General features: G+C 36.0%; 1 protein-coding gene across 1 annotated transcript in view; it reads right to left on the reverse strand.

Annotated features, from left to right (window-relative positions):
• Nucleotides 1-12039, reverse strand: part of LOC132650645 (zinc finger protein 260-like) — a gene marked incomplete at both ends in the record, with an annotated part of 153106 nt that extends 141067 nt beyond the window's left edge. The window contains 3 exons of the mRNA XM_060375996.1: nucleotides 9329-9987; nucleotides 10071-10285; nucleotides 11919-12039. Of these exons, the coding sequence (XP_060231979.1) occupies nucleotides 9329-9987; nucleotides 10071-10285; nucleotides 11919-12039 (995 nt within the window). The remainder of the gene's footprint in view (nucleotides 1-9328; nucleotides 9988-10070; nucleotides 10286-11918) is intronic.
• Between the last annotated feature and the right edge of the window lie 1244 nt (nucleotides 12040-13283).

A 13283-nucleotide genomic window follows, 5' to 3' on the forward strand; every position in this document is an offset into this window, starting at 1 on the left:
ATCATTGAGGGCATACCATATGTAACTCCTAATCTTATATGCCAAGTAATCATCTGAAGATACAGCAGTACAAGGTAATTAATCTCAAATACTATCAACCCTCTTAGCTCTAGAAACTGTGTTTGCCTTTTTAAGAGTATGTTTTTCTGATTATTTTCTTCTTGAGGAAGCACAGGGGTAGGTTTCGCAAGACTATCTTGGAGCTGAAGTCTCATAAGGAGTTTTCTGCCATATTTATGTGAGTTACAACTTCCATGAGGAAGACATTCATGTAGGGCCAGATAATTGATATTCCCCCTAAAAATGAGAGTAGCAGTATGCTCAGGATTGTTCTAGGGAAGCTTAGAAGCAGTACTCCAGGGTGAAGGCATAAATGATTCATTAAAAAATTTTCCATTGCTCCAATGTCCCCAGGTTGTACATGTATTGAAAACTCTCTAAGCATGTAGCAAGTGGAGATCAAGACCAAGCCTGAAAGATAGCATGAAGGCTATTCTAACATGCAATTCAGCTATGCTGGATGTTTGTGAAATAGCTGTGCTGACTTCAAGACTTTAACTGTATATAAACTTTGGTGAGGTTTTAATCCATTTGGAGGTGACTTTTGAGTGAAAATAAGCATCTATTTCCATGTTTCTACATATAGGCATCTAGTTTGGTCAGCATCATTGGTGAAGAAATTATCTGTTTTTCCAGTGTGTATTTCTATTTTTGTTATAGTGCTAGTGTACTTACATAATCAAATATTACTCAGACATTTTAAAAATATAATAATGAAATGTGAAGGTAAATGCACCTTTGCAGGTAACTGAGAGTGAGAGAACTTAGACACCCGAAGACAAAGAGGGTATGTGTTTGATTTTACATATATATTAGTTGCAAGATGTATAATATCCAAGCAACTGAACATAATACCACAGGGGATACATACAGATTAAGAACTGGAGGTTAGGGGAGGTAGAGATTTCTCCATAGGAAAAGGAAATAAAATACTTGGTACAAATGGAAGTTGGGCTAAAAAGATAGAATTGAAGGGGATTGGAAAAGGAAGAGGGCAATGAAAAGGTAACATGAGAAAACACAGGTAAAATTAAGGGTCATTTGTTTGGTACAGTGGAAACCTTATGCAATAGAAACATTTTAAATCATGTTCATATTAAGAGCCAATATAAATGAAATCACCACACAAGAAAGTCCCAACTGGAAATCTCTTGTCACTAAATTAAGCATCCAGTACTGGTAATGGTTTATATTTAACTGAGGTACTGGCCAAAGTAGTGTGATTATAATGGCAAAACAATACAGGCTTTTGCCAAAACTATAGGCTGCTCTCCACAAATTGTCTGCAATGCTCTGTTGCTGGAGACAACACTCATATTTACATGGAACATAGATAAATAGAGCTTGTGCCTACATAGAATCATCACACTTACATTCTAGCAATTTTGATATGGGAAGTATTCTGCAACTACAAGAGGAGAAACACTAACCCACCTACCAAACTTTTGAACTATGACAATGTCCTACCTGTAAGACATATTAGTGCAAGAGGTGTAGGAGTGAATAACCAAACTATAGTTTGATTTAAGTCCCACTTCATATGATGCAATCCACACCTGACACTGGATTATTGATCAAGAAAAATAAATTACATATCCCAGGGTTCATGGGAAAAAGGAAATATTACGTTCTACTAAAAGTAATAAAATGACCCTTGCCACCATTCTACTATATTCATAGACCAGTATCTTTTTCAGCCATCATCAAAGAATCTTAATCCTGCAGCTGATGGAAACAAATTCAGAGACCCATAGAGAAAATAGACAGTGAGAGACCTTAGGATACTCAAGTATAAATGGGCGATCTCCATCCAAGCCTCCAGGCTCTTCAGTAATTCAGCCAGAAGAGTATATGAGCTAGAAAGAAAAGGATAGAGGATACCAAAGAACAAAGCACTATCAATTAAGAGGACTGAGGCATATATAAACTGTGAGAGACTGAGGCAGCATGCACAAGTTTTTAATGTTCTACACCAGATGTGGTCATAAAGCTGAAATGAGAAGTGCACATCAATCTGTGTCCATAGCCCTGTATGTGATTGATAAGCACTTGCAAATGAAAATATAGTTTTCTCTAAGGGACACTGATTTTATCCAAGGCACTACTCTTAATTGTATGCTTAAGAATGCATTTCTAAAGGTAGATGGCCAAAACTTCACTCACTGGCACATTTGGAATTTCATGTCCTATAATTTTGGCATGTATTTTAAAAATTTTATCAAAGTTCTCATTTTAACTTTCTGGATTTTTTTCTATTTTTAAAGCTACATGTCATTTGTGTGTGTATCATTGTTTCAAGTTTAGTATTTATGAGGTTCCTGCATGTGTAAACAAGTCTACATCTTTTCCCCCATTGGCCTCTTTTTCTTTTGTTTGTTTTTCCTACTAAGATGTCATGGTTTTTGTCTTTTTCCTATTTTATTTTTTATTATAAATTATAGCCCTCCTTGTTTTATGAGGGTGAATTTAGACCAGATAGAAGGGGAGGTGGGAAAGAGTTTTCAGGATTAGAGGAAGGGAAAACTTTAATCAGAATGAATATATGAGTAAAATGTCTATTTCATAAAGAAAAAGGAAGGAGGATAAGAGGAAAAAAAGAAAAAGAAGAAGGAAGAAGAGGAAAAAAGGGAAGCAGGAAGAGAACAATGAGGAGATGAAGATGAAGAAGAAGAAAAACAGCAACAACTGGATAGTTTTATCAAAAGAAATGTTAAATAGCCAGGCACAAAAGATCCAGAAGATCTACAAAGTGCCAAAAAGTAATTTATGAATAATGGAAATAGAGGAAGAAGACAAAACTCACATCAAAACCAGAGAATATTTTCAGTAAAGTAATAGAATATATCCTTAACCAAATGAAGAAGGGTCAGCCTATAAAAGTACAAAAATTATACAGAACAACAATTAAAGTGTACCAGAGAAGAAATTGTGCTCAGCACATAAAAATCAAAATACTAAATCTAAAGAAAAGTATATTAGACAAAGAAGGTATATTAAAAGTTGCAAGCTGAAAAGACTAAGTAGCATATAAGTTCAGGCTCATTAGAATAACTCCTGATCTCCCATGAGAGATTGTAAACCCAGAATGGCTGATACAGATTGTTTATAATCTTTAAGAGACCCTTATTACTATATCTGGTAAACTTTCAATAATAAAGGATGAATAAAGATATATTGCATAATAAAACCAAATATGAGCAATATCTATGTAAAACTTCTTTACTATATAAGCCAATAGAAGGAACACTCCTATCTAAAAATATTAACCACACCCAAGAAAACACAAAGAATGAATAATCCCAAGCTTCAAATTAAAAGAGGCCAAAACCCCAAAACATAACTACAAAATAATGGGAAATGGTAAACATTGTTCATTGAAAACTCTCAATTTGAAAGTTCAATTCTCCAATAGAATTACAGGAACTAACAGAATGGACTAGACAACAATATCATTCTTCTGCTGCGATGGTGAACACTCTTTACCATCCAGGTTGGACACCATCTCTTGGTAAAAGGATCGAAGGAGACAGTAGAAGAAAGTGGACCAAGAAAGAAGTTTGGGGGAACCTTATGTGGTACAATTCACACAAATACTTAAAATACTTAAGTCAATTTAAAAGAGAGTATATACTGTACACACTGAATGAGGAGTTCCACCATTATCCATATAAAAACAACAGATGACTTGGGCTGGTCCAGCACACATCTACACTCATGTTTACTGAAGCACAACTTACTGTCTGCTCAATTAGATCTGACTTGATTGTCCTGAAACACATGAGTGCAAAATATCATATTATTCAATTTATTAATTCATGGAAAACAAATACTTTTGTTTTAAGATTTTAATATAATCACATTATTACTCACATCCCTGTCCTCCCTACAAAATCTCCCATACAGCCTTCTTTTTGAAACATAATTTCAAGTCTTGTGTTGTCAATAACTGCTATTACATGTCTTGTTCATCAGGCAAGTGTGTGTGTGTGTGTGTGTGTGTGTGAGAGAGAGAGAGAGAGAGAGAGAGAGAGAGAGAGAAAGAGAGAGAGTAACATGTAACATTTCAAGAAAGGCATTCAACTTACTTTGAAATTGTGAATTAACTCAAAATGTATAAGCAAAAATTGTAACCTGAGCTAGACACAGGAATCAAACTCTGTCTGACTTCACTCCTAATTGGGTTATAAGCAGTCAGTACCCTGAAATAAGAACTGGATGGTCAGTTTTAGAGCCCGAACATCAGGGTGTTGTGGCATGACATGTCAAAGAACACATTTCAGTGACAAAAAAGGAATAATATAAAGAAATACTTAAGGGTGTGTGCAGAACAGCTATTAATAGTAGGGTATATTGTTTACTTGAGAAATATTCTGTGTTTATATTTTTAAATCTCAATAACCAAAATTTTGTAATTAATGTGTAAGAGATATTAATTTATTTATGTATTATTTATTCTTCCATCATTTTTCCTTCCATTTTTACCCTCCAGAGTTTTGCGTAATCATTCTTTACTCTTTTGAAAATTCAAGCCACTTTTTCATAAACTATTTTTACACACTTAACATGTCAAAATTTGATTTGTAAAATATTTTTCTATATTATAATACTAGAAATATACAACAAATCACTGAATTTAGTCAAGGACATTTATTATAAATACTGTTACAGGAAAAAGGAAAATGTATAGAGATGAAATAGTATTCTTTCTAGTAGTTGTTAAGAGACAGTTGCCTGAGACCAGCCATGTCAGGAAAAAAAAACTCATTTTTTTCTTTTTTATTAACTATTACAGTTTATTCATTTTGTATTCTGGCTGTAGGCCCCTTGCTCATCTTCTCCCAGTTACAACCTACCTCCCACTTCTCTCCCTTTGCCCGTCTCCTAGTCCACTGATAGGCAAAGTCCTCCTCCCCTATCTTATCCTAGCCTACCTTATCAGGTTTCACCAGAAATGGCTGCAACTTCTTCCTGTGTGGCCTGGCAAGGCTGCACCTCCTAGGAGTAGGTGATCAAAGAGCCAGCCACTCTGTTCATGTCAGAGACAGCCCCTGTTACCTTTAATGGGGAACTCACATGGAGACTGAGTTAGATACTTATGGGCTACATCTGAGCAGGGTTTCTAGGTGTTCATGCATGGTCCTTTGTTGGAAGATGACCCCCTGGGCCCACATTTTTTTTTACTTAATTGGCCTCCTTATAGAGTGCTTCTCCCATCCAGGTCTTTATATCTCCTTAATCTTCCATTTGAGTCCATGCTCTCTGCCCAAAGTTTGGCTATTAGTCTAACTATCTGCTTCAATACACTGCTATGTATATTCTTTCAGAGGCCCTCTCTGATAGGTTCCTGCCCTGTTCCCTATCTTCTACCATTATCGATGTTTATCCTATTTACCCTTCTGAATGAGAATTAAGCAGCTTCCATAGGGTCCTCCCTGTTGTTTAGCTCAATTAGGACTATAGATTTTAGTATTTTTAATTTTATCTTATACAACTAATATCCACTTATAAGTGAGTATATACCATGAGTATCTCTCTGCTTCTGGATACCTCACTCAGGATGATATTTTGTAGTTGCATCCATTTGCCTGCTGATTTCCTTGTTTTTAATTGCTGAGTGGTATTGCATGATGTAAATGTACCACAATTTCTGTATCCATTCCTCAGTTGTGGGAAATCTAGGTTGTTTCCAGACTCTAGCTATTATTAAAAACAAAACTGTTATGAGTATAGATGAGCACATGTCCTTGTTGTATGGTTGATAACCTACTGAATATGTGCCCAGGGGTGGTATAACTGAATATTGAAGTGGCACTATTCATAAATTTCTGAGAAAGCACCAATTGATTTCCAAAGTGGTTGTACAAGTTCACATTCCCACCTACAATGGAGGAGTGTTTTCTCCACATCCAGTCCAGCTTGTGTTGCAGATGATGTGATAGTACATATAAATAACCCTAAAAATTCAACCAGGGAACTCCTACAGCTGATAAACATCTTCAACAAAGTGGCTGGATACAAAATTAAGTAAAACATACAAACAAACAATCAAACAAACAAACAAAAAATTGAAGCCTTCCTGTATACAAAAGAAAAACAGGATCATAAAGAAATTAGGGAAACAACACCCCTTCACAATTGCCACAAATAACATAATGTACCTTGTTGTGACTCTAATCAAGCAAATGAAAGACTTATATGGAAAAAAAATTCAAGGACGATATCAGAAGATGGAAAGATCTCCCATGCTCCAGGATTGGTAGGATTAACATAGTAAATATGACTACTCTACTAAATCTACAGACTCAATGCAATTCAAATAAAAATACCAACACAACTCTTTACTGACATTGAAAGAACAATTCTCAGTTTCATATTTAAAAACAAACAAACAAACAAAAAAACCCAGAATTGATAAAAACATGTCTGTACAATAAAATATTTTCTGGAGGTATCTTCATCCCAGATCTCAAGTAGAGCAAGTAGAGCAACAGTAATAAAAAAAATCCTCCCTGACCTTGTTAAACAATCTATTTTTCCAAATTCTTTCTAAGTGTAATGGCCATTGCTAACAATCTACATCTATGGCTCCTTTCAAGGGCAGTGGTTAATTCATTAATCTGCTCCAGTAAACAGGTGGAAAGAGATCAAACATTGTTAATTTTAAATGTCAGTGATATCGCCCAGTGATGGCCTAGAAGCCTCCTTAGAGTTTTCATACAACTCATGCTATGAGGAATATGGGCATCATAAGGGCACCAAGCAGAGATATGCTACATAAGAGCACAAAGTCCTCAGGACAAGCAGTTCTAGGAATTATGCTTCTCCAAGACAAATTCCTCATGACTATGCTAACAGTGGAGCCACATTCCATGAGTTCTACAGCTCATTTGCTGTTGCTCCTGAATGGCTCTTGACAGGACTGGGTAGCCAAAATAGTTTGCCTATATATGGGTGAAGGGGAAGTGAGGTTAGCTCAGGCCCTGGGAAGGAGAATTCAGGTTATTGCATGGGCTATACTAGCCTGGAGGACCAGACAACATGGAAGAACTGAAGGATTGCTGGGAGAAAATGCCAGGTAAATTTGATTTGATATGTTAACTAGGAACCTCTGCAATTAGTTCCAGGTTTGAATCCTACTGCTATGGTAACATAAACTTCAGCGAGAGAAGCATGGTCTCCATTGGATAATGATTATCAAGTGAGCCCACAGGGAAGAAAGGTGACAAAGACAAAGATTATGTTTTTCTTTTCTTTCTATATATCTTCTTTCTTCTCTTTAAGGGAGGGCAGTTACCCAAACTAGACTCAAAATTTTGCTATTTTGCTCTTTTGTTTTTCATACTATTTTTCATTTTATTAATTGTTTTTATTTTTCACAATTTATTCATTATGTATGATGGTTGAAGGTCACTCCCTCAACTCCTACTGGTCCTACCCTCCCTTCATCTTTCCCCATCCCCTTTCCCTAGCCTACTCAAAAGGGGAGTTCCTCTCCTCTGCCATCCACCCATACCTTATTGGAACAGTGCTCAGTTACTAAAAACAGAGAAATAAAATTTCTGCTCTTATTTCTTTTCCATCGGCCACTGTACTCACCTCAGAAGATTTCATACCATGAAGCTTGCCTGCAACCTTACAGTGAACTAAACACTAAGTATAACTCATTTTAAAGAGTCCCACCCCAAGACACTGATTGACCATTTCACATCCAGAAACATGTGAAATTTGAAATGTTATGATGTCTGAAACATTTTATCACAGGCATTTCAGAGAATGTGGTTCTCTTGCTGCCTGGAGGGCTGTTTCCCACCAGCCCAGGAAGGCATAAGGGGCAGAAGATGATTAGCATAAAGCTTGGAAAGCCCGCAAGCATAACTGTGGTCAGCCACTCTGGGAACCACCTTAGAAAGTACCTTCAACTTTAATTCCAGAAAACAGAAAACAGAGGCTTATATCCCTTGGGGAGTGCCTGGGATGCTCCAAGCATAGGTGTAGATAATTGTTTAATGCTAGGCAATTCAAGGATGCTTGATTTGCATTAAACAGCACATTCCTATTATATGAATAAGAACAAGAACACAGATCCAAATTATCCTATATTTGAAGGGAGGGGACAGTTATCAGTGATCTGTGTCAAAGGCCATCTATCAAATTTGATTGGTGGTGTCTATGTCTAAAGACACTCTCTAGATGAAGTCAGGCAGAGAAAACTCACCCTTGACATGGTTACACATCTACTCCAGAAGCAGGTTCATACATGGAAAAGAAAGCCTTCTCCCTCATATCTCAAAATTCAGTGTGGGTTGTGATGTTCTTCAATAGTACCCCTGGAACAATAGGTATGTGTACACAAAGAAAATTCTACAGGCTACCACTGTTGTGTTACTCTCAGAGAACTTCCTGGCTGGTGTTAGTTCACCATTCCCTACATATTCATCCACTGGACTAAAAGTTTCTTGTGTAAAGTGAGGCAACTGAAAATAGTAAATGTTGAGAATCAGGATTATCAATAAGTCTTCCGTAAACACATTATATAATACTGTTGCATGTAATTGACATTCACCATTCATTGTATTCTTTTTAAAAATAAGTTTATTTACTTTAAATTCCAATAGTAATCCCCCTCCCTTCTCTGCCCATGACTACCCTCCGTTTCTATTGCCCCATCCCCTTTCCCTTTCAGAAAAGGGAGGTCATTTCCTTTGAGCTAGTTCTACAGTTCTGTTGCATCTCAGTGGACCAAAGTACACAACGGCATTTCCACCTTGCTTATACTCACAGAATTCCTCTCCAGTAAGGATACTTTTATGTTGATGATGACTCCGGATTCGTGCAAGGCCTCACCATTTTAACACATTCATAAGTTTTTCCTCTATTATGAATCCTTTCATGATGATGAAGATTATACAAATGTGGAATGGTTTCACCATGTTAAAATCACTCACAGGCTTTCTGTCCATTAGGATTTCTTTCATGAGTGTGGAGATTATTCTGAAGTCCAAAAGATTTTTCACATTGGTTACAGTCAGACATCTTTCCAGTATGTGTTATTTTATGTATTAGGAGATGTTATGTGCAAAGGCTTTGCCACATAGTTATATTCCTATGGTTTCCCTCCAGAATGTATTGTTGTCTTAGGAGATGATTGGTACATGCAAAGGATTTATCACACTAATTACCCTCACAAGGCTTCTCTCCACTGTGTGTATTTTCCTGTTTACAGAGACTACTCTGCTGTGCAAAGGCTTTATCCCGTTGGCTATATTCATAAGGTTTCTTTCCGGTATGTGTTCTTTTATGGCTTATGAGATGACTGTTTCGTGCAAAGGCTTTACCACACTGGTTACATTCATAAGGTTTCTCTCCAGTGTGTGTTCTTTTATGGCTTAAGAGAGCACTGTTTTGTGCAAAGGCTTTACCACACTGGTTACATTCATAAGGTTTCTCTCCAGTGTGTGTTCTTTTATGTCTTAAGAGAGTACTCTTTTCTGCAAAGGCTTTACCACACTCATTACATTCATAAGGTTTCTCTCCAGTGTGTGTTCTTTTATGGCTTAAGAGAGCACTGTTTTGTGCAAAGGCTTTACCACACTGGTTACATTCATAAGGTTTCTCTCCAGTGTGTGTTCTTTTATGTCTTAAGAGAGTACTCTTTTCTGCAAAGGCTTTACCACACTCATTACATTCATAAGGTTTCTCTCCAGTGTGTGTTCTTTTATGGCTTAAGAGAGCACTGTTTTGTGCAAAGGCTTTACCACACTGGTTACATTCATAAGGTTTCTCTCCAGTGTGTGTTCTTTTATGGCTTAAGAGAGTACTGTTTTCTGCAAAGGCTTTGCCACAGTCATTACATTCATAAGGTTTCTCTCCAGTGTGTGTTCTTTTATGGCTTATGAGATGACTGTTTTGTGCAAAGGCTTTACCACACTGGTTACATTCATAAGGTTTCTCTCCAGTGTGTGTTCTTTTATGGCTTAAGAGAGTACTGTTTTCTGCAAAGGCTTTACCACACTCATTACATTCATAAGGTTTCTCTCCAGTGTCTTTTCTTTTATGCTGTATTTGCTGACTGCTTTTTGCAATGGCTTTACCACATTGATTACATTTGTAAGGCTTCTCTCCAGTGTTTTTTCTTTTATGCCATAGAAGAACAGTGATATAGGGGAAGGCTTTACCACATAGAGTGCATTTAAAGGGTTTCTCTCCAGTATGACTGCTTTCATGCCTGCAAAGAAAATTGGCACATGTGAAAGATTTACCACAGTGATTTCATTACACTAATAAATATATTTATCTATATGAATTAATTTCATAATTTGGTACAATTGTAAAGAAGAATCAAATTTTAAAGTTTTATCACTTTATTCACATTCACGGTATTCCCCTTCATTATGGGTATTTTTAAAGATCCCTGTGATGGTAAAAGCATTTGTTATGTGGATCAATTTTATAGCATCATTTTTCTATAAGAAGTTTTCTCCTATATATGAAGAGTATTGTAAGAATTCAGAGTTTTACCAAGCAATCCCATTCACAAATTTTTGTACTGTATGAATGATAGTTCATTTACAAAGTGAGCCAAGATAAGCAGAAGTTCCAAATTCCTAGTATTCATGGGTATTTTCAGCAATATGAGTTTGCTGATGAATTATCAGTGAAGTTGCAAAACCAATTAACAGTAACAATTTATCACATTCAGAAAATTTACTCAAAGTGGGGACTACTACCAAATCAAATGTTCTTGGAGAAAGAGAGGGACACTGCTTCTTTCAATAACCCTATGCTCATGTGTCTTAGAATCATTTTGACATATGATATACCAGTTTAATTTACAAAAGTAATAAAGATTCCCACATTGAATTAACATAGTTTGTTTTTGTTCATCATAGAGATGTCATATAGGGATTAAGGTGTCTCCACAACAATATTCTTGATTCTCATAAGCTGCTCCTTTCACTAAACTTTACAATGTTACTGCACGAAAATTAGTAACACTGGTTCTAGTATGTAAGTTTTGCTTATTAGAAGGTTTTGGACACATACTGATCACCAATTCATTTGTGTACACCTCTTACAATATCTGAGTAGAGAGAATGAGACTAAACAGATTGGCAGTTCAAGTCAGTAGCCGTAATGTCCATATGATTCAAATGGTATTTTTGTTACAATATTATTTTATTTTCTTCTATCTTAGGGGAGTGCCTTGTAAACACAAATCAGATATCTAACATTGAAGTACATGGAATTATGAGATTTTAATGATCATCAGTACACTTAAAGAAGTGCTGGTTTTACACTGTTGCTTTTCTTTAAAACTTCCAGGACACAGCCATGTGTGCTGGTACATGCCTTCAATTCCAGCACTTGTGGAGGCAGAAGCAGGCAGATATGTGTGATTTTGAGGTCAGGCTGGTCTAATAAGCAAGTCTATGAAAGTCACAGATACCCAGAAAAAAAATCTATTTCAAAAACATAAAATAAAAAGCAGCCAATAAACAAACAAACAAACAAACAAACAAAAAACACCAGACTTGCAGGACACATTCAAATTTAAGATTTATATCTGTATCAACATGCACATAAAGTTACCTTTTATTACTTGTAGAACTTTGAAAATGTTCTTCAATATTATGGTCATCCCAATTGTAGCCTAAAATATAGTACCAGAAAATATATATTATTGGAAATATCATGTTATTATTAAGGCAAAACTTAAATCACTATCTTCTGTGACCCTGAGAACCATGCCTGATTTATTTACCTCATTCCTCCTCATTCTCAATTGGAATTCTAGAAGAGGATCAATAACAAAGAAAAAGTTGTCTATTTTAAAAGTGAAAGAAAAATTGCAGTCTTACCTATAGCAGTGAGGTTTTCACAGGTCTCTAGCATCACATCTTTGTAGAGTTGTTTCTGGGAAGGTTCCAGCAAGGCCCACTCTTCTTGGCTGAATTTCACATGCACATCATTGAAGGTCACCGAATTCTAAAATATGCCATACATTTGTACAACAGAAACAGTGGCAACAATATAATTTATATGTCATTGTCAATATAATCATATAATTCTACTGCTTCTTCAATTTATTTTCTGACACAGAAGTGTGAATGTTATACAGTTGGGTGCTGTGTTTGATGTGAAGTAGGGGAGGTGAAAAAGCCTAAAGGTTAGATTGAAAAAAAAACAAAGGCGTGCTTCAAAAACCTGTGTTTCATCAGTTTGTAAGATATGAATATAAAGTAGCCATTAGTTGGGTTCTTGAGCAATCTATGAATCATCTTCAGTTACTTGGGTGAGTAGGTCAGGACCCTGTCATGATACAAGTGGAAGGACAAAACACAGTCATGATATTTTATATAGCAACAAATGAGATGTGTTGATCAGGGGACACTGAACAGATGGGTAACATCAGTCAAAAGACAACATGGTACTGAATATTATGTTTTGACCAGGGCTCAGGGATGTGGCATATCAGTATGTGAAGAGGGGGGCTCATATATTTGTGGAAGGGAAAGTGGACTACAGTGAATACATGGATAAAAAATAATGTGAGTGGCAAGCAACAACAATCATAGCCAATAACACCATATTTCTGAGTGACCAGACAAAAGAAAGGGAATAGAACACATGATTATTCTTTGATCATTGTTTTGTATATCCTCCTTACTAAATAATGTAGTCTATAAATTAAAAATAAAGATTAAAACTTTTCTATTAAAAAAGAAGTATTAATGTTATCACTAAGTCATTTTAGAAGAAAACGGAATAACAAGTTTTAACTGTATCATATATGAACTTTTTGAAGAGGATATAGCTTTGGAATAGACATGGCAATTAATGTGTACAAAGACAAACAGAGAGAAGGGTTTGAAATAGAGAGACAGAGACATAGAGTCAGAGACACAGAGAGAGAGAAATTAACAGATGATCAATACTAAGTACAGATCAGAGAAATTTATTAAGAGTTACTAACTACAAAAAATGGTGGACAAGCTGGCTGTATTCTGTCATGCCTTCAATTCCATCACTCAGGAGGCAGACACAGCTGTATCTTATTGAACTGGATGTCAGCATTATCTATTCAAAGAGTTCTAGGACAGCCAGACCTATATAGTAAGACAGAGCCTCCTCTAAAAGTCAATCAAACAAACACAAAATATTGAAAGAACTCAGAGGACTTTACTGAAGCTTCTACAAGGAATTATACATTCACTCCTGTTGTA

Source organism: Meriones unguiculatus (genome assembly GCF_030254825.1).
Source record: "Meriones unguiculatus strain TT.TT164.6M chromosome 13 unlocalized genomic scaffold, Bangor_MerUng_6.1 Chr13_unordered_Scaffold_28, whole genome shotgun sequence".
NCBI lineage: Eukaryota > Metazoa > Chordata > Mammalia > Rodentia > Muridae > Meriones > Meriones unguiculatus.